This window comes from Sorex araneus, chromosome X (assembly GCF_027595985.1).
Source record: "Sorex araneus isolate mSorAra2 chromosome X, mSorAra2.pri, whole genome shotgun sequence".
In the NCBI taxonomy this organism is placed as follows: Eukaryota; Metazoa; Chordata; class Mammalia; order Eulipotyphla; family Soricidae; genus Sorex; species Sorex araneus.
The window spans coordinates 56602478-56617473 of NC_073313.1; the positions used below are offsets into that span (position 1 = coordinate 56602478).

Genomic DNA, 14996 nt, shown 5'->3' on the forward strand with positions numbered 1-14996 from the left:
GTGTTTGATCTATTTCTCCAAAAAACATCATGAGTATCTTTATAGGAATTATACTTAATCTTTAAAATACTTAGTGAAGTACTGCAATTTTGCTGATATTAATCCTTCCAATCCATAAGCAGGGAATATGTTTTCATTTCTTCATATCACCGTATCACTGTCATTCTCTTGTTTATCGATTTACTCGAGAGGGCACCAGTAACATCTCCATTCGTCCCAGCCCTGAGATTTTTTTTTTTTTTTTTTTTTTTGCTTTTTGGGTCACACCTGGCGATGCACAGGGGTTACTCCTGGCTCTGCACTCAGGAACCACCCCTGGCGGTGCTCAGGGGACCATATGGGATGCTGGGATTTGAACCCGGGTCGGCCGCGTGCAAGGCAAACGCCCTACCCGCTGTGCTATCACTCCAGCCCCCAGCCCTGAGATTTTAGCAGCCTCTCCTTACTCATTTTTCCCAATGATTGGAGGATCTTTTCAGGATCAGGGTAATGAAACCTGTTATTGATACAGTATTTGGGATATCAAATACTCCACAGGGAACTTGTCAGGCTCTTCTGTGCAAGCGGGATACTCTCAGTAGCTTGCTGGGCTCTCCGAGAGGCATATATATATATATATATATATATATATATATATATATATATATATATATATTTCCCTTTATGATGATGTGTCCAGGAATACGTTCACTCATGTGTGAGGCTCAGGCCTGAGCATGTGGAAAGTGGCCTGGAGTGTGGCCTGGAGTGTGGCAGTGGGGTAGTGGAGGTCAGCTGCTGGGGCTGGGTCTCTTATGGTGGGGAAGGCTCTCACCCGCCCCCCTCTGGAGCACCCCTGGCGCGGATTCCAGTGACATGCTTATAGGGGCCTCATTTTATGTTCCCTTTTGGGAGAAGCAGCCGCGAGTTCTGGAGGGTGGCTGATGAGGAGATTATATGGCGCCGCAGAAGGTGGCTTATGGTTGTGACCCCTGGGTAGTTGGACATTGGGGGAAGCAGACAGAGGATCTCTGCTCCCATGTCCCATTGTGCCCAGAGTCCAAGATCACAAAGTTCTGCATTACCTGGGTACCGTAGGACTTCGCTCATGTGTGAGACTTGGCCCGAGCATGAGAAAAGTGGCCTGAAGTGTGTCAGTGGGGTAGTGGAGGTCGGCTGCCGGGACTGGGTCCCTCGGTGTGGGGAGGGCTCTCATTTCTTCATATCCTCGAAAGCGATTAACTTTGCATATTATTTTTGTAGCCTGACAATTTGATATACAAATACATTGTTTCCTAGGAGCTTTTCTGTAGTCATTAGGGTTTTCTAAATATAGTATCGTCAGGACACTGTTCATATTTTCAAACCATGAGCGTGGAATATTTTTCCATTTCATGGTGTCTGCTTATATTTCTTTCAAGAGTGATTAATAGTTTTAATTCTATTTGTTTAACACTCCTTTCTTAAGTTGATTTCTAGGCATTTGATGCTTTCTGATACTTTTAAATGGAGTAGATTTTTTTTACCTTAGTTCCTTATTCACATGTAAAAATGTGATAGATTTATGTGTATTGATTTTTAACCTGTTATTTGGTGTATTGTTTAATTGTTTCTTGGAGTTTTTAGTAAATCTCTGTGTGTGCATAAACATGTCATTTGTAAACAGTGTTAGTTTAACTTCTTTTCCAATATGGATCTCTTGGGATTCTTTTTCTGCCTAATTCGTTTTTTTGTTTTTTTTTTAGCCTTTTGGGTCACACCCGGCTATGCACAGGGGTTTCTCCTGGCTCTGCACTCAGGAATTACTTCTAGTGGTGCTCAGGGGACCATATGGGATGCTGGGAATCAAACCCAGGTCAGCCGCGTGCAAGACAAACGCCCTACCTGCTATGCTATCGCTCCAGCCCCTCTGCCTAATTCTTGTGGCAATGACTTCTGAGGCTAAATGGAATAAAAGTGGAGGAAGAGGACATATTTATATCATATCTCAGAAAGAAGGTTTTCAATTTTTCACTGTTGTGGGAATATCAAGTTTGCTGTAGGTTTGTTGTAAATGGCCCTACTATCTTGAGTAATGTTCCTTCTATCACTTCTATTTGGTTCAGGGGTTTTAAAAACTCATGAGTGAATTATAGATCTCGTCAAAGCAGTTGATCATGATTTCTATTTTTTGTTGATATAGTACAAACATAAATTTATTTGTATATAGTGGAACATTCTTGCATCCCTGAAATGGATTACATTTGATCATAATGTATGATCCTTTTGATATGTTGTTGGATTTGTTTCACTGAGATCTAGTTAACAATCTTTGTATTGATCTTATTGATATCAGTTTGTGATTTTCATATTTTGTAATACCTCTGTCTGTTTTTGGTATTGTTAGCTTCAGAAGCTTTGGGAAGGATTCCTATTCCTCTGATGCTTTGGAAGAACTTGAAAAATATTGGCAGTAATTCTTTGAAGGTTTGAACTGGCAAATGAAGCTCTTTAGACTAGGGCTTTTATTCTTGGGGATATTTTATATTACAGTTTTAATTTCCTTACTATTGATTGGTCTGTTATGAGTTTCCATTTGTACTGATAAAAATTTGGCAGTTGTATGAGTCTAACAGTTCATCTATTTCTTCTAGTGGCATAACTATTTTTAGTAATACTTCAAAAACTTTTGTGATTTCTCCCCTTTCATCTCTGATCTAATCTTCTTTAGTTTTTTACTTTTTTCCCCTGGTGAGTCTAAGGGTTGTGTCAATTTCATTTATTCTTCTGAAAAATCAGCTCCTGGTTTCATTGATCCTTTGTATTGTTTTCTTGATTGCTATTAGAGTTTTGTTCTAATGTGTATTATAATCCTCCTATTACTTTGGAATTCATTTGCTCTTTTTTCTAGTCCTAAAGCTGTCAGGTCAGGTTATTCATCTGAGCTTTTGTTTCTTATCTGATACAAGCCTGTATTGTTATGAACTTCCCCCTTAATACTGTTTTTGCAATGTCCCATAGGTTATGACATTTTGTATGTTCATTCTTCTTGGGTGATTTTTTATTTCTACTTTGATTTACTACTCCTTGATTCAACAATTATTTGAATATCTTGTTAAGTTGACAAGTGGGTGGAACCCCCCATATTCTCTTTATGATAAATTTATATCTTCATGGTATTGCAGTATGAAAAGATACTTGAGGTGATTTCTATTGTTATGACTTTTTGGTTATTTGAATGATGCTCCAGCCCCTGGTCCATCCTGGAAAATGCTCCATGTCCCCCAAAACCAAACACTGAAAATGAATGTGTGTTTGATTTTGGTGGTTATGATAAAGGGTCTGGATATGGTGCTGGAAATCAACCTGGATTTCCTAGCTGTACATTAAACATCTTACCTGTTGTTCTTTCTCTCCAGCTCTGCATATTACCTACATCTTGTCCTTGAGATCACAGATTCAATTTTTGGCTTCATACATTCTCCTGTTGTGTTTTGTTGTTGTTTTATTTGATTACCTAAACTGTTTAAATTAATTCTTTAATTTCTCCATCAATATTTCTTGGAGCTATTCAGTCTCTCTTCCAAGGATTTTTCTCAATTTGCTCTTTAGGGATCCTCAGGCAGTGTCAAAACAGGACTTTTGTCCCTGTCTATTGAAGAAACTATATCCCTATATATTTTCATAACTCCTGGGCTTTGTGTATGCTAAGGGTGAAGTTCCAAGCTTCAGGTGGTCTGATCATTTACCCTGCACAATCATTCACATATCAGGCTAGTCCCTATGACTCTATTCATTTCTGGCAGCCACTGCTGCCTTGTGAGGAATTCTTGTTAGGAACAGTGAAGGTAGATCCAGAATCCAGGTCCTAAGTTCTGATAAGACATGAATCTGAGACCAGACAGTGGCACAGCAAGAACTCAAAGGTTAAGATTGGGGGGAGAAAAAAAGTGTGCAAGAAGTAAGCTTTGAGTGGCTAGATATGGCCCCAAAACAACAAAAAATTCAATTCACCTACACTAAGTTATTTACTTAACATTTATTTTAATTTCCTTTTCAACTTTTAATATTCTCATTGGGTATATAGTATCATCAAATTCCAAGGATTCAGCTTTATAGCTTTACATTTGTATAATTGTCATCACCTCCTCAAAGTTCCAGTACCATCCCACCACCAAAAGACCTCTATCCCCTTTCTCTCTATTAACATCCATAGATTTTACTGAATCAGATGTTAGCTCTGTCATTTCTTGCCAGTTTATTTGCTTCAGTAAATCATACTACTTTTTGTAAATTTAGCAATCTAACAATTACCGTTCTTATTCTTACATGTTTCACTTAGCATAATCACCTCTACGTTGCTCCAAAAGGCATGATCTGGTCTCTTTAAATGGGAGATCAGTACTCCATTGAATAAGCTTCATTAGACAGTCATTTGTTGATGGAAAGATAGAAATTAAGGCATGGATATTGTATGTAATGCTACAGTGAGCATAAAGATTCAACTATCATTTCAAGTTAACATTTTTAATATCCTTGGATTTATTTTTATTTTACAAAACAAAATCCAGTTGACTCCTGTTTTCATCATTAAGAATAAAACACTGATTCCTGTTTCATGTGGCCTTACTTTAAATTCTCTTTTTATTACCTATTAGCTTTCAGTAAGGAAAACTATTTTTTATGTAAAAATACAGATTGAAATCAACAAAGGTGTAAAAGAACACACACCACAGTGATTCTGGGTAATGAGATTTTCAGTGACTCGTTTTATTTTCCAAATTTTCCAGAATAAACTTGCATAACGTTGGTTATTAGTAGATAAGAGGTAAAATACTCATTCAACTCAGTCCTAGTAGAGTTTCCTAAAAGAAACTTTGAAAACCCCATATGTGAGCATGGAGAAAACAAAACAGCTGTGAGGAAGAAAGCAGCACATAAAATACCCCCTGAGGAGATATGTTGGTACTGATGAAGGTTAAAAAAACCGGTAACTCTTATGAATGGTAAAGCTAGCTCACCTGAGATTGTTTGAAAACATCCTTCCCAACCACATCCAGGTTTGAGGGGTCTTTTATGGAACTAACATACTCAGAAACAGCTTTGATCACCACATCACATGGAGGAAGAACCAGCTGATGAGCTCGGACCTAGAAGAGGTAACAGAAACAACAACAACTGAGATCTAAGATGGATCACTAAGAACAAGAGTGAATTCTGTACCTTACCCTTTAAAATGATGATACAGAAAAATAAAGAGTGATTCCCTTAAACTATCAACAGGGGATGGGATCAAGAAAATAAGCAGAGAAGTTACACTGGGGCAGTAATAAGGACAGATCATCCATAGTTATCAGGAGGAAAGCAAAGCATGAGGTCATACAGATGCATAAAGTTGAGAAGGTGAAGGGGTGAAAGTTGTTGGAAGTTTCTCGCACCATTGCTTCAACTTTCTCAGTTATATTTCTCAGCTAAGTGAGCAAGGAGCAGGAAGAAACATAGGCTTGAGAAGAGAGCAAGAGTATAAAATGGTCTTTCAGGAGCATGAAGGAAACATAATACAGTCATCAACTTCAATTACCACTAGAATGAACAGTCTCACCAAAACCTCAATAGGAATGAGAAAATTAGTTTTTTGGTATTTGCTAAACTTCAGGCTAGGGATATGGCTCAGATATAAAGTATGTGCTTGGTTTGATCTCTGGCACATATAGTCAGACTATTGCCCCTGTATTTCCTTTTTGTGAATTTTCTTTTGTGTCCTTTCCTAAATATTTCAGTATTTACTGTCACATTAGTATTTTTCATCATAGATTAGTATGAATACTTAGGACATAAAGGTATTCATCACCACTATAAATTTCTTCCCTGTAAGTACTCAAAATGTTTTAAACTAATGAAAGATAATTCAATCAATATGCCAAACAAAACCTGATGTCCTCTAGGCTTTAGGTATAGTGGGGCATATTACCTTAAGTGATGCAAGGGGATGTTCTGGTCCCAACAGGCTCCAGTGAAAAGCAGCCAGGTCCTCATCTGGAAGAATGTGATTACCTGTAAGGTACATTTGTAATTTATTTATGGTACAAATATTTCCTCAGAACTATTGTCATGAAATGGCTTTTGAAAGAAAATTATCATGTAATTCATAACTAAGTTCTCTAGATTTTTTTCAGTACTTGGAATCAAACTCAGGGCCTCACACACAAAAGGCATGTGCCTATGACTAAGCCATGTCCCTGGTCCATACTATTTTTCCTTGTTTTCTTTTGCCTTTCTTGATTTTGTTTTGGGGCCACACCCAACAGTGCTCAGGCTCTGCGCACAGGGACCACCCTTGGTGGTGTCCAGGGGACAATGTGCGGTACCTGATATCAAACTGGGGTTGTCTGCATGCAAAACAAGTTCCTTAACTCCTTTATTATCTCTCAGATCCATATTTCAGTATTCAATGGGTTATTAGTATTTTTCTTCATAGATTTATATGAGTGCGGTCCACAGATCTCTGTTCTTATGATTACCTACTATGTACCATGACATATGAATCATCAGTTATTATAACTGTGCATAGTACTATTATTTCCATTATGCAATAAGGAAACTGAGGTCCTAACATGTTATCACACTGATCAAAGTGTCACAGTTAATAAGTAAGTACCCATAGTAGGATGAAAAGTTTGAAGTAAGGCCCCGAATTCAAATCCTGGCATTGCCCAGCCCCCAAAAGAAGCTAGGCTGGAAATGCCAAAGCTCATGCTATTATCTATCATGTACTTATGTAGTTATTAGAATAATAACCAACAATTAGTGTCTACCTAATAAAATGGGCATTAAATTTTGTTTTTATTTATTTTATTTTTATTGAATATCCTTAAGATTATATATATATGTATATATATATATATATATATATATATATATATATATATATATATATATTTGACCATAGCCTAGACCCTGCACTGGGTGGTCTACGCAGGACTTGGCAGAGCCTCCAGAAGCCACAAACAGAAAAAAAGTGAGTTCTTTTCCCTGCTTGGGTTGCCTTCTGGGGTTGCCTGTGAGCGCTGGGGAAGGGATGCAGGGGTTGTTTTGGGGCAGCGAACCACTCTGCTCAGAATGCTGGCAAGGGGCATTGTGTTTGGGTTCCTTAGTCACTTGGAGGGGTACTCTGAGATGTGGGCCCAAGGATTGGAAGCGAGGACTTCCTGGCTCTTCCCCAGTGACTCTCCTGCCTCCTCTCACCTTCCTCATCCTCTTTCTGCTGCTGGGGTCAGACTGCACCCAGCCCTTTGGGCTATCGTGGAAGGTTTTTGTTTGTTTTTAAGTTTTTATTAAAGCACATAATTTAAAAAGTTATTCATAGTTTATGCACGGTAGAGCCTGGCAAGCTCCCTGTGGTGTATTCATATACCAAAACCAGTAACAATGATGGGTCTCATTTCCCTGACCCTAAAAGAGCCTCTAATATGGCACCGTTGGGAAGAATGAGTAAAGAGAGGCTTCTAAAATCTCAGGGCTACAAAAAGAGAGAGAGAAAGAGCAAAAGGGAATGCTCTGCCACAGAGGCAGGGTGGGGTGAAGGGGACAGGGTGGGGGTGGTGGGAGGGATGTTGGGATCATTGGTGGTGGAAAATGGGCACTGGTGGAGGGATGGGTACTCGATCATTGTATGACTGAAATGCAAGCATGAAAATTTGTAAGTCTGTAACTTTATCTCACGGTGATTCACTAATAATAAATAAATAAATAAATAAATATAAATAAATAAATAAAATCTCAGGGCTAGGATGAATGGAGACATTACTGAGACCACTTGAGAAAATGGACGATCAACGGGATGATGATGATGATGATGATGATGATGATGATATATATTTGAATATCGACTGGAGCAATAGCACAGCGGGTAGGGCATTTGCCTTGCACGCAGCCAACCCAGGTTCAATTCCTTCGTCCCTCTTGGAGAGCCTGGCAAACTACCGAGAGTATTTCACCCACATGGCAGAGACTGACAAGCTACCCGTGACATATTCGATATGCCAAAAACAGTAACAATAAGTCTCACAATGGAGACATTACTGGTGCCCACTCGAGCAAATCGATGAACAAACGGGAAGACAGTGGTATAGTGCTATCCTTAAGATAGACTATTATGAGCTGTTCATGGTTGGGTTTCAGTCACACCATGATCCAACACCCATCCCTCCACCAGTGCACATCTCCCACCATTCCCCAACAACCCCCAGGCCTGCCTCTATTGCAGGCACCCCTCCTACCTCTCTCTCTCCTTTTGTGCATTATGGTTTGAAATACAGGTACTAAGAGTCATCATGTTTGTTCAGGGTATTCAGTATTTTTGTCGGGAAGGTAAGCCTGGAATATCTTTTTTAATTGGTTGGCAGCTTTGGGGTGTGGACATGACTGTTGAGCCTTTTGGAAGTACAGTATGGTGAGGGAGGTAACCTATCCTGACTCTGAAAAAGCCTGGAAATTTCAGTCACAAAACCTGCATACCCAAATTTTTTGCAGAATACATCTCAGTGAGGTCCATCCAACATGGTGGAGTCCAGCTGGGGGCATGGTGGCAATTTTGGATTGTGGGAGCAAGTGGCTTTTGAGGGTTTTGCTTGGGTGGGCACCAAGCTGACCCACCCCTCCTCCAATTTACCTCAGTCTGTTCAGCTTTGCACAGGCCTGAGATTAATTGCAGTTGTTGATCTCTTTTGAGATTTACTTATGGATCTCTGAAGCAGGGTCATTAAAAAAAAACTTATATGGTGGCACTGGAGTTGGTTCATGGGAATGACTGCTCATACTTCCAGAATTATAGAGAAGTGGGGGAAGGTAGCCCATCCAAATTCAGAGAAATTTTGGATTTTCAGTTATAAAACTTGCATATCCCAATTTCCAACAGGTTAATATCTTGGTAAGGTCCATCCTGAGAGAGTGGAGTTCAGTAAGGGGCATGGAAATGATTTTGGGTTGTGGGAGATAGCGGCTGCTAAGGGCTCTGCTTGGGCAGGCACCAGGCTGACCCACCCCCCTCTTATTTATCCTGGTCTGTTCAGCCTTGTGTGGTCCGAGATTAAATGCAGGTTTTGATCTCTTTCAAGATTTATTCATGGGTCTCTGAAACAAGGCTGATAAATATATAGCTGACTTGAAGGTGGCTTGTGGGCATGGCTCCTATATACCTAACATTTGGCCATTTAATTTCTCTCAAAACTTGGTACTGAGTTGTTGAGGTCTAGACAGAGGCACAATGGCAATCTTGGGGTATCAGAAAGCCTGAAGGTACCATCAAGCTGCTGATGCACTCGCCCCACAGATACAGGTTGACCTTCTGGCGGCACTGTGCCCCCATAACATGGGCATTTTATATACCCCATTTCTTTCAACTTTCCTTCATCTTTAAGGAATTATTATTCTTATTTCACAGATAAGGAAATAAAGAAAATGAACAAAGGAGGTGTTACTTCAGTGATTTGATCAAAGACTAAATCCAAAATGAGTGCTGACTCCACTAGACTATCCAATTCAAATCCTTTAGGACTAAAGAGTGAAGGGTAAATCTGAAACAGGATATTGATCATTACGCTTTAAGTACTTGAAAAAACAACTAAGGGGTTGGAGTGATAGTACAGTGGGTAGAACATTTGCCTTGCATGCGGACTACCCAGGTTCGATTCCCAGCATCCCTGAACACTGCCAGGAGTAATTCCTGAGTGCAAAGCCAGGAGTAACCCTTGTGCATTGCCAGGTATGACCCAAAAAGCAAAAACAGAAACAAACAAACAAACAAAAAACCCCAAAAAGCAAAAATAAATGAAAAAACAACTACAAACATAATCTGGAATTACTGTGAAATACATTTAAAAAAGATGAGTAGAAAAATGGGTAAGTATTTTATACGTATAAAAAATGCTAGTGGCAATAAACATATGGTGGATATAGGGATTTAACTGTGAAATTCTTTTACTTTTGCTATATGTTTAGGCACTTTCATAATAAAATATTAGCATAACAAAAACAAAAAATATAAACAACAATTTGTGCTTTTTGGTTCTGGGGGCAATGCTCAGGGATTACTCCTGGCTGTGCACTCAGGAATTATTCCTGGCAGTGCTCTGGGGACCATATGTGTTTCCAGGGATTGTTTTGTTTTGTTTTTTCCTATTATGTCTATTGCAAAACTGAATTTCCATTATTATGTCATTCTACCTAAATCACTCTTCCATCAACACTGAATTTCTTAGAACAGAAAAGATATATGAAGCATCAAAAGAGCAAAACACAGTTTTCCTTTCATCAATAATATACATCTCTAAAGGATGCCAAGGATTGAACCTGGGTTGGCTGTGTGCAAGGCAAATGCCCAACATGCTGTACTATCTCTCTGTCTCTAACAATTTGTACTCTTGGATCTAAATTTAGATACCAAGGAAGAAATGTTAATACTCTGAGTGGGGAACCAAAGTTGTACAGGGCTACCAGAGCACTTGACCTGAAATAGCACTTTGCATAAGGTAGATGTGGGATATAACAAAAGAAAAAGCTTTACCAAAAAATCAAAATAATGTTCTGGAATATCCTGTATTAATTCATATGACAAATGTATTCCATCTAATAACTAACCCCCAAATCTGTATGGTTCTCCCCAACAGTGTTTGGGATGCAGAATTTTTTTTGTCTTTGGGTCACACCTAGCAATACTCCAGGGTTACTCCTGGCTCTGCACTCAGAAACTACTTCTGGTGGTGCTCAGGGGACCATATGGGATGCCAGGAATTGAACCAAGGTCAGATGCATGCAAGGCAAAGGTATACCCCACTGCACTCTGGCTCTAAACCCTGGAATGCATGTTTAAGGAAGACAAATCTCTCTGTTCTTCATCTCTAAATTCTGAAAGAAAACTAACAATCACCGGGGATTTCTCTGGACTACATACCTAGCAGAGCAGCAAATATGGGAAAATTAATTCGTTTCAGTCCCAACTGCTTGGCCACCTCCTGCATCAGGAACTGGTTAGTGGTAAGATTCTTTCCATTCCAGCTCAGTTTCAGAGCATGAGAACTGTAGTAAGAAGGAATATTGTAGAGGGCATACTCAGAATCATGGGCAAGAAGTCCATGGAATCCATTTTCCCTGAAAAAAGCCACCACTTCCAAATGATGGTCTTCAAGGCTCTGAAAAACCTAGAAGGAAAAGAAAAAACATGTATAAAATAAAATCTGTCATATATTTGCTTAGAATTTTGTAAGTTTGGTAACTAAATTTTATAAAAATCTGGTTGAAACTGAAGAGTCTATGTATCAGAACTCTTCAAAAAAGAAAGAGATGCTCTCAGTCTAGATCTTGACTACTCCTGTAATACAGAAAGTAATATCCATGTGTTCAATCCCAGTCTTTTTTTGTAATTGTTGTTAAGCTGTGGCCTGGAGTTCTTCAAAACTAGAGCACTGATATTAACATAGTATGTATAATTGAAATTTTTATTGTATTCTATAAAGGATACATTTTCCTAGAAAAATGAAGTAATTATTTATTGCTCAGCATCTTCTATATGCCACACAACTTTATATACATCATCTTACTGTCAGAACAACCTTTCCAAGTTAGATATTGATGGAAAATGTACACATGGTTGTTAGAAAGGTAAAATTAACATATAGCTCAAATTTGGTTTTATTTCATGAACAAACCAAACAGAATGCAGGGACCCATATGTGGTACCCAAGAAATGAACCCTGGCTGCATTCAAGGCAAGCACCTTAATATCTGTATTATCTCTTTGGCCTCACAGATTCTGAAACTGAGTATATCTAACTCTTAAAAAAACCCTTGCTCTCACCAAGATCTGGAAACAAACCAAATACATGTCCAAGTGCCCAAGAATAGATAAGTGAAAAGAAACACACACACACACACACACACACGAGTGGAAATCTACTCAGCTGTAAGAAAAATGACTGAAAAAGAAAATCATGATGAGTGAAGTCAGAAGGAATGGAGCAAATACAAAATTATTTTTCACATATGTAGAATATAAAGAAACATAGTAAGGAAATAACAAATGGCCAATGAAAACAATCTGCAAGTCAACCAACAGAGATGAGCTTCCCAAGAGGATGGAGTGGGGCTATGGATGGAAGGGAGCCTTGAGGCATTTGTGGAGGGACACTGACACTCTTGTGGTGGGTGTGATGTTGGAACATTGTATGCATATATCTTTATCATTAACAATAGTATAAATCATGGTCCTTTAATAAATTTTTTAAAATCCTTGCTTTATTAGGAATACTTTAACACACAGCATACTCAAATAGGAATGTTTTTAATGAATTATTTATTTAAAATTTTCTATTATCATAAAGTTGTTCACAATAATGGATTACATTCAATATTTCAACACCAGTCCCACCACCGTTACACCTTCCCAGCATTATTATTTCAAAATTTTCCACCACCACTCAAGTCTGCCCAATAGGCAGATGCTAAATAATTTATCTGTTTTTTTGTCTTTTTATTTTATTTACTTTTTATAAAGATGTTCACTATATTTCCTTACAGATAATATTCAAAAACTAATCCTACCACCATGCACCTTCCCACCACCATAAGAGAAAAGTGTGTGAAGATTGTAGTATTTCATCTTGGAGCCATTTAAACCCTTGTATAAGAGATTACAAGCATGTATGTTAAACCCAAACAAATGTGTGCTACTTTTGGTACATCAGTGGGCTAGAGTATAAGAGGTTGCATGGCCATATACTCCAGGGCATTCTGTGTTGCTCCCTTACAGGAGCTTATTTCAGTCTCTGGATCTCAGCTGTTGATGAGATTATATGTCACAGGAGGCAGTTTGTGGGTGTGACTGCCAAGCTACTGGAAATCTGGGGAGCTGGGGATAGGAGCCCAGTCCTGTTCAGAGCCAGCTCAGGGATCTCAGTCATGGGTCCCGCATACCTGGGTTTTTCTGCAGGTTCCCTCATAGGTGAGGCTCATCCCAGCCTGTGGAGCCTTGAGCATGGCTGTGCAGTTGGGTTCTGGAGAATTTCGGCTGCCAGGGTTCTGCTGGGGCAGGAAGGGAAACTCAACCTGCGCCCCCCTCCAAGTTGCCTCAATGAAGACAGCCTGGTGTGGGGTCAGGACGTTCTGTCTCAAATAGGAAATTTCCATTGGGTAGAGGTGAGATATTTTAGCCACTTTAGAATGGGAAAAAACTAAAACCTTTCCCAAAGTTACACAATAAGTGAGCAGTAGATAAGTTTCCATGCTAATAACTCTGTAACATACACTTTTATATTATCAGGTTTCTTCTAGAGAACAGTATTTTTATGTTGTAAAGGCATACTGGTAAATGACCCTTCTGTATATATAACCCTCTGTCCTATGCTTAAAATAAGTTACTTGACTGCAGGGATTTTATTTATCTATTCCTGGTCCTATGTAAGACCCAGAACATAAACAAATTAATAATGGCTAATGTACACAGAACACGTACTCTATATTAGGCTATGTTTTATATTCTTTATGTTCATAAATTCATTTATTATTCAAAACAATTTTATGAAGTCATAACTATTAACCATCTTTTAATTGATTATTTTTTGGTTTGGGGGTCACATACAGTGGTGCTAAGGTCTTACTCCTGGCTCTGTGCTTAGGGGTCATTCCTGACGGAGCTTGAGGGGGGCTATATGGAATGCTGGGGTTTAAACCAGGGTTGACCATGTGCAAGGCAAGATTCCTGCCTGCTGTACTATTGCTCCAGCCTCTAACCCTATTTTATATTTATTTAATTGAAGTAAAATATATTTAGAGGAAAAAAAGTTGAGAGTATGTATCTCATGTTGAGAAATGGGCCAGTCTCCAAGATAGAAAATGAGCCTTAACCACATTTGACATTACTATTCCTAAGTTCCAGTCCAGTCGCTAGCACAGTGGGTAGGGCATTTGCCGTGCACATGACTGACCCGGGTTTAATTCCCCCATCCCTTTCAGAGATCCCAGCAAGCTACTGAGAAGAACCCCTTGCGCATGGCAGAGCCTGGCAAGCTACCCGTGGTGTATTCAATATGCCAAACACAGTAACAACAAGTCTCACAATGGAGACATTACTGGTGCCTGCTCGAGCAAATCAATGAACAACAGGATGACAGTGTTACAGTGCTACGGTGCTATTCCGAAGTTCATGAAGCTAGAAAGAGCAAAGCCTGATTTTGGCTCTAGAGCCTGTGGACCTTGAATTATGTAAAATTCAACTGACCTGTTTATTCTGGAAATTTCAACTGACCTGGTAGTTTTCTGGAACTGAAAGTAATTCTAATTAATTTAGTATCTATAAAATTTAGCACTCTACGTGGAGAGTCTTGTCATAATACATTAGGTGTGGGAAAAGTCCAAACCATGGGCTTTATAGGCCCTTGAAATCATGTGGTCTGGCCCTAGTGCATTATGGAACAGACATGTATGCTTCTTGTTGATTGCTGGAGTCTTGTTCGCCTGTATTGTATGGCCCATGAGGAGGTTATATTGAAATGACCCTGGCAGAAAATAGAGTCCCAACCAATACAGTAGCTAATTATCATACATTAGGCATACAAGGTTGGGGGGCAAAGGTAAAACAATGGCCACCCAATACCTCCATTTCAAAACACAAAACCCAAAAGGAAAGAGAGAACAAAAGGGAATGCCCTGCCACAGAGGCAGGGTGGGGGGACAGGATGGGGGTGGTGGGAGGGATGCTGGGGTCATCAGTGGAGAACAGGCACTGGTGAAGGGATGGGTACTCAAGCAGTGTATGACTGAAACACAAGCATGAAAATATGTAAATCTGTATCTGTACCCTCACGGTGATTCATTACTAAAAAATAATATAAAAAAGAGAGCAAAGCAAGGTTTGTATTTGTTTGATAACTAAACATATGAACAAAAATGTTCTTAATCTGCAATGAAAGAAGTTTACACTAGAGTAGAAGATTTTTGATGTCCCTTCGTGATAATTTCATCTAGTATACCTCTCATTGGCTGGA

At 39.2% G+C, this 14996-nt stretch overlaps 1 protein-coding gene across 2 annotated transcripts in view; it reads right to left on the reverse strand.

The window, feature by feature from the left end:
• Positions 1 to 14996, reverse strand: part of FAM120C (family with sequence similarity 120C) — a 432369-nt gene that overhangs the window by 91100 nt on the left and 326273 nt on the right. For both annotated transcript variants that reach the window (XM_055123233.1, XM_055123234.1), the window contains 3 exons: positions 10910 to 11156; positions 5930 to 6012; positions 4980 to 5108 (listed from right to left, as the gene is read on the reverse strand). In XM_055123233.1, coding sequence (XP_054979208.1) covers positions 4980 to 5108; positions 5930 to 6012; positions 10910 to 11156 — 459 coding nt within the window. The remainder of the gene's footprint in view (positions 1 to 4979; positions 5109 to 5929; positions 6013 to 10909; positions 11157 to 14996) is intronic.